At 51.7% G+C, this 7,499-nt stretch overlaps 1 protein-coding gene across 1 annotated transcript; it reads left to right on the top strand.

The window, feature by feature from the left end:
• Positions 1-2,808: 2,808 nt before the first annotated feature.
• Positions 2,809-3,684, top strand: LOC136489186 (uncharacterized). The gene has a single exon (XM_066485899.1). The coding sequence runs from the start codon at positions 2,809-2,811 to the stop codon at positions 3,682-3,684; it is 876 nt and encodes a 291-aa protein (XP_066341996.1).
• Positions 3,685-7,499: the final 3,815 nt, after the last annotated feature.

Below are 7,499 nucleotides of genomic sequence, written 5' to 3'. Positions count from 1 at the left end.
ATATCTCAACATTTAGTTGAGTGTCTAGGAGATCAGGATACGCAAGAGTGTGATAAAATGAGACACGAATTAATGACCACATAGTGACATGAACCTGTCCCCAATGCTTGGCTACTAGGCTTAAATTATGGGCTTCTTTCGGATGTCCTTTGCTGAGACAAGAGCAAGGTGGATAAAACATCCGGTCAGCAAACATAGGGGAATAATAGAGAACTTGTCAGATATATGGGCCAGGGGTACCCGCACTGCTCGTATATGTGACCATGTCCATGCTATTGGCCCAGCAGTCACCAAGGAAGAGGCCCACGAAGGGCTATGACAATCGACCAACGTGGAGATCAAGGCAACCCGGAGATATCCAAGATAGGCATATCTGGAAGATAGCTAGGATCAATCTGTTGTGCATTCTGTGTAACAAACTAGGAATCCAATCTGTTGGCCCGATCACCCTCAGTATAACCCACCCCCTCTGCCTATATAAAGGAGGGTAGGGACCTCGAGCTCGGGATCGTTCCATCTTCCACCATTCCAATCTACCATGTAGCTAGGAGCAACAGCCCCTGTAATTGAGCATACGAATATAAGAGCAGCAACACCACTAGAGTAGGGTTTAGTACGCCACCATGCCTTGAACCAGTATAAACCCTTGTGTCTCATGTGTTACAATCTGATTCATCTTACGAGATCTTGTTGCTAGGCATTGCCGGAGCTAAAATCATCCGACAGTTGGCGCACTAGGTAGGGGCCTTTCGCCTATAGATTTGTTTCTTGTGTTTCAGAGGGGAATTGTCTTCAACTTCGGTGATGAACCGGAGATGATGTGGCCGGGCAAGAAGATCACCTTTGGCAAGCTCGACTTCATCGTCAACGGTTTGGGGACATGTGCTTGCAGGAGCCTGAACCGACCGAACAAGAGGAGGAGCAGTCGCTTTAGATCCGTGCTTTCGCTACTAGACTAGAGGAGGCTATAGACAGAGGACCACTCGCCATCTCTCGTCATCTCGCCCATTATGGTCAGGTTCTTGCCAATCCTGGCTAAGAGCATAGTTTTGATGCCACCCTTTATCTTCATAAGATCGGGGATCCTGGCCTACCGGTGGATTCAACAGCCGATCAAACTCCCTCCCGATCCTCGGGAGCACCTATGCACACAGCGATGACTCGCCAGACCCAGCTTCTTCAAGCTACAATACAACCCCCCGAACCTCTTACAAAGGATCCTCTGGACCCAGATCAAAATGATCAGGATTGTAGCAATGACGACTTCGACTTGAATCTTGTCGGAGTCACCACCCACAACCTTAGCCAGGGCAGCACTGTCCTATGGGGAATCAAACAACTCCGATGACAACGACTAGTGGCACGACACGGATGCCTCCAAGCTTATTAACTCGGCGGCTTCCCGCCACTCCCTCTATGACTACGACCAGTTGTATACCGACAATGGTGCGAATATTGACAATGATGACATCATCTCGCACATGCACAGCTATTACCTAAGCACGAATGATTATGAGGAGAACAGGTACCGCACTCCTGAACACTCTCCCCACAATTACTTTGAGTTTTATTATGCAGCGCCCTACGAGACCAGCCAACAAGCTCGGGATTGACTGCTTAATCACAACGACGTGCTAGGAGATGAAAATCGGAAACTCCGATGCCAGCTCCAGGAGCAGAATGCGGTGTGGGGCCTCCGGGCCCTCAATGACTTCCTACGGGCTGCCTCGCCGTATTCCAACACTGAGCAAAACTTGGCCGAGGCCATGCTGGAGGCGGCGGCTATGCCGTAGCCATCTACTGAGGAGGGCCGACAAGCCTTTTGAAGGATCCAGGAGCTGATGGCGGCCGTAGCCAACCACATACCAGCGCCCAGCGATGCGTCTCCCACTCACAACCACACGCCCCAAAACTCGGGGGCTCGTCCACCGCGCAGACCTAACAGGTCCACACGTCATAATCCCGAATGCCACCAAGGTCTAGCCCCTCAACCGGGCAATGACAACGGAGGCGGACGGGGAGGTGGTGGGCACGGATGTGGCGGGGGCGAGCATACTACCAATGGAGGAGGCTATGGAGGTGGTGGAGGCAACGACGATGCATGGAGCAGTTATCACTCCGACGATGAGGGCGACATGCCTCATGACAGAAGGAACCCAAGAAATCTTCCTGATCCTATGCCACGCGCACCAGAGGATGACTCCTATGACCTAGTCGGGCCTCCCATGTTTAGGTATAAGATCCGACCAGCCCTGATGCCCTTATGATTCTGGGCTCCAAACATCAACAAATATGATGGCAAAATGGATCCAAAAATTTGGTTGATAAACTATTGCCTCGCCATGAAGGCGGCGTCCCCCCCCCCCCCCCCCCCGGACCCCTTCTTCAGGATCCAATATCTCCCGATCTACCTCACAGACTCGGCCAAGAACTGGCTGAATAATCTTCATGAAGATTGCATCAAACGATGGGTGGACATCGAAAGGGAGTTCTGCAACCACTTCGAGGGAGCTTACACTAAGCCTGGCACCTCATGGGATCTCCTAGGATGCAAATGCAAGACAAGGTAGAGCATCCATGACTATATCAAGTGCTTCAAATAGTGCAAGAACAAGCTCATGGACATCCCCGGCGCTAGCATTGTTACCTCCTTTACTACAGGTGTAGATAGTGACACCCTCATCCAAGACATTGGGCGAAGGAAGAACATCAGTCTCCAAGACGTATTCGCTTTAGCACATGAGCACGTCGATTGTGAAGATTGCTTCAATGCCAGCAACGGCAAATATGTCACGACTCGCTGATAGCATGGCCCAATCCTCGCCCACAAAGAAGGATCGCAAGCACAGAGGCGAGCTTGTGGCCAACACCAAAAAACAAGAAGGCAACAAGCCCAAACAAAGCCGTGGAGGCCGCGGCAAGTTTGATGAAATCATGAACAAGCCATGCCAAAACCATGGATTCCTAGTGAATCACTTAGCCAGGGACTGCCAGACATACAGGCGAGAAGTCACCCAGCAAGCCAGCAAGGACAAGTCAAAGGGCGGCAATCTGAACAAGGGCAAGGATAGAACTGATGATGATGATCAAGATGGCTACCCCAACGTCCAGGGCATCATGATCATCTTCCGCAGCCCACAGGGCTTCAAGGATTGTCGCCGTGAGAAGGTAATCTGTCATCTTATCTTCACTGCAGCCCCCACAGTCCCTGTTTATCTAAAATGGTTGGAGCGCCCAATCACCTTTAATAGAGACGATCACCCCGATCATGTTGTCGAGGCCGGTCGATTTCTGTTAGTGGTTAGTGCTATTATAGAAGGCATGAAAATGACAAAGGTCTTGATGGACGGAGGCAGCAGCATAAACATCCTTTACAACGATGCCTTTCAGAAGCCAAGTGTTGGGGCTGGCAAACTATGCCCCTCACATTCTCTGTTCCAAGGGATCGTCCCTGGACGTCGGGTCACGCCGCACGGCACGATAACCCTATCCATCATGTTTGGTGACCAGGTACACTACCGCAAGGAAACACTTTCCGTTGAAGTCATTGACTTCAATGGTCCTTACTACGCCATCCTCGGGATGCCTTGCTATGCCAAGTTCATGGTGATCCCTAGCTATGCCTACCTCAAACTCAAGATGCCAGGCCCACGCGGCGTTATTACCATCACTGGTAACTTTTAAGACGCCTACAAGTGCGAGAGGCTAGCTGTGGAACATGCCCAACGGGACCTAATTCTGGATGATCCAAGGCTTGATGATGGGGCAAAGCGTGATACAAGTTCGGGAGCCCCCCGACACTCGCTCCAGTCTCTAGAACATCAGCCTATGCCAACCACACCGGCCAGCATCTTACCCCCTGTCCCTCTAGTTTCAACTTCGCCAGTTACCCCAGTGCCCCAGGAGGCACCCGAGCAAGCACCCAAAGAGGCAAAATCAGAGGACAGGAGGGATGACCCAGCTAGTAAGGACAACCCCAAGACCGGGACCTGAAGTGTCAATGACACTTAACATAATAAAACTCGAGGCGGTCCCAAGCCATGAAAGGACGCGAAACGATAAGGCGATTCTTGCTCACGCCATCAACGCGCCCGCTGTTCCTTTTCCTTTCACAAGGGAAACACCATGCATATCTAATGACAGCTACAAGTAAAATATCGCACACTCTCAGCAACTTATGAAGCACCTTCTCAAAGGTTGCTCAGGGGCGATGTTTTAAATCTACACAATGCTACCGGGTATGCGTTTTCTCTGAATACCTTACACTGTTATACTAACATTATAAGGTATTCGGGGCTACCAAACCAATTCTAAAGACAAAAGATGTTGGCATGGCTACGCCACCATCGCATCACCCGAGTGAGGCTAGACTGGCCGAGCGATACTCAGCTCGAAACGCTCGGGGGCTGCGCCTTCGTACAATGCTTGTACTCAAGGGCAATGAAGTACTCGTTGTGATTTTGCAAGTCCAAAACACTCGGACACGTTAGGCTAACCTATCCGAGTGCTCGGGGGCTACAACTATGCACAATCACACACGAGAAGGTTTGCAAGAGTGCTACTAATCTACAAATCCAATATTTTATTCAGATAACTTTTTATAGGAGAGCAAATCCACGGGGCCTGCCTTCAACAAGGGGTCTCCTTGATGACCTGCTCCACACTCACAACCGCAGCAACAGCATCAGCGGTAGTGCCAAAGTCAGTATTAACTGACCGATGTTGATGTTTTCGAGCACTTCCACCCTCGACGGGAACCCAGGCTCCATGGCACGTAGATCCACCTTAGGCTGAAGTCAAAGGTGGGTGGCGGCAAGGCCCGCCGCAGCCCCATGGCGAACACACGTGCCTCCACCTCCTTGATCCATGCCAGAAGCCTGCGAGCCTACTCGTGGAAGCTTGACCCCATCGGCTGCACTAGCTCAATGGCGGCACCCACTGCCTCCTCCAATGCTACAGCAGTTGCTATTAACCCACGCTATGGTGGCAACGCCACGCGCCTAGGAGGTTGACTCATCTCGCAAACGAGCCACCTCCGCCGATCTACCGGCCAATCCTTCATTGGCTCGGCGAGGATCCATCACCTCGGCCTAGACAGCAAACAGCTGCTCCTGCACGACTGAAACGAACGGGGACTCAAAGCCTATCACACTGAGGAAAAGACAACTCCAAACATGATGCGGTGAAGATGAAGCTCTACTCACCGGCGAGCTCAGCACGGGCAACCGTATCCACGGCCCTAGCCTCCGCCGCCTCTCCATCCGCAATACCAAGCACCGTCTCAGCCACCGAGGGGCACCCTTTCAGCCACTCCACTTCCCGACATTTGTCTTGGAGGGCTCGTCTGGCCACGTCTAGCTCACCCCCAACGGTGTGGATGTCATGGCTGTCATCATCAAACTCCTCATCATCGGAGGAAGGCGAACCCAACGATGATGCAGTCCGTGTTGCCAGAGGTTGTGACGGCGACAGAGCACCCCAAACAGCTGCGGGCCATGGCACCGAACACACCGATGAGAAACTGCTACATCAAGAAACCCATCAAATTCCTTCAGAAATAAATTCAAGAACAGATCCATCCTCATCTAAATCCCAACAAGCCTAGGCGGAAAGCTCGAGGACAAAGGGGCACGCGGCCCTTGGCCGACCCCTCCTCTGGCTCCTCCCGCAAGCGCGTCTCTTCGACCATGGACGACAGGCAGGATCTGATGGGAAGGCGAGGGTGCGATGAACAGTGGAAGGTGAGTATGAAAAGGCTACAATGCAGGTGTACTAATTCTCCTTCTCTCCCCTATTTTATAGGCAGGGGATGTGCATGGTCAACAGAATCCCAGCAATCTACCCAAGCCAAGGTAGAAGTTAAGGCCAGGCCACGCCCCCATGATCTCCGAGAGGCACAACCTTCGAGAAACATGCACGGGGAGACGATCTGCCAAAACCGACGCCTTAGCTTCATTGAGAAGAAACCCATCTGCACAACCACGGAGGCCATGGAGCCCAATGGCCCAAACCTGATGCACCATCACCCGAGCTGGTGCAAGCACGTGATCTGACACTCAGATAGAGAACTCAGTCCGACTCACCCCTTCAGCAAGTGTAAGCAGTAGTGATTCATTCACTACTGACCCTGCCATACCAGAGTCAGGGGGGTATTCGGGAGGGTCACCAGTATGATCCTAAAACCTTTGACACGTTGTGTCACATAAATCACTCAATACCCAGATAAGCTCGAAGTACCTTATTTCAGCGGATATGTGCCTCTTTGCGGGAAACCAGAAAACTGGTTAGCCAATGGCTGTAACCAAAGTACGAGCTCCTTGAATCTAGAAAAAGAGTTTTATAATGTGCCCATGCTGGTCAGCCTTAGTCCTGTCCCCCTATTCATTAGGACACGAATGCTCAGTCATTCTACCCGCTCTCAGCTCGAAGAGTAACATACGCAACTGCCGACAGCTGCTCACGCTTTGTTATTCGCCCACGGTGGCTCCCGACCTAGGGCACTGCTATATTTGCCTCAGGGCTCCGAGACACCGACCTCGCCCCTTCCGCTAAAGAAGCTCATGAAAATTCGAGATCACATTGCTTACGGGTCTCGAAGAAAAACATGACGCCCTTAGTGTCTGTTAACCAACGACCCACGTCGGGTCACCTTAAAAATCAACTGGCAGAGTGACACGGAAAATGATGGCGGTGCGATTACCCTATCCTAACTATCTGTTCTTTGATTAGGACTTAATGACTCGCAACCACTAGCGGACGCCAGAATGCATCGGGAATCGACTTCCCGAGTAAAGCGGTGCAACCACCCAAACTTGGCGTTAACAACGTCCTGGAAGCCACGCTTCCAGCTAAAAGGTGCTACTAACCGAATACGACATTGACAACGTCCCAAGGGCCACACCCAGGAAACCACATTTCCCGACATAGGGTGTTACCACCCGAGCCAGACGCTCATAGCGCTCAGGGAACTACGTTCCTTGATTAATGGTGAACCACCACACTCCTTGGTACCTGAGGAAAGTGCTCGGTACCCGAGAAATGCTCTCGGCACCTGAGCGGCTATGTACTGGCTCCTCAATACTTGAAGCTGCACTGCTTACAGTCTCGGCGCCCGAGGAACGGCTCACCGGTACTCACAGTACTCAAAACTTATAGGGCTACATGACATCCTAAGGGCTAAAGCTACCAGCTAGCTTGTCATTAAGTCCTATGGGGCTACTGTCAGATATATGGGCCAGGGGTACCCGCACTGCCTGTATATGAGACCACGTCCATGCTATCATCCCAGCAGCCACCAAGAAGAGGCCCGCGAAGGGCTAGGGCAATTGACCGACGTGGAGATCAAGGCAACCCAGAGATATCCAAGATAGGCGTATCTAGACGATAGCTAGGATCAATATGTTGCACGTTCTATGTAACAAACTAGGAATCCAATCTGTTGGCCCGATCACCCTCATTGTAACCCTAACCCCTCTGCCTATATAAAGGAGGGTAGGGAC

This window comes from Miscanthus floridulus, chromosome 10, assembly GCF_019320115.1.
Source record: "Miscanthus floridulus cultivar M001 chromosome 10, ASM1932011v1, whole genome shotgun sequence".
NCBI lineage: Eukaryota > Viridiplantae > Streptophyta > Magnoliopsida > Poales > Poaceae > Miscanthus > Miscanthus floridulus.
The sequence above is the reverse complement of the archived record's forward strand: the minus strand, read 5'-3'. Positions and strand labels throughout refer to the sequence as shown.

Coding starts and splice junctions, on each gene's coding strand:
- LOC136489186 (XM_066485899.1), top strand. CDS start 2,809: ATGGCCCAATCCTCGCCCACAAAGAAGGATCGCAAGCACAGAGGCGAG.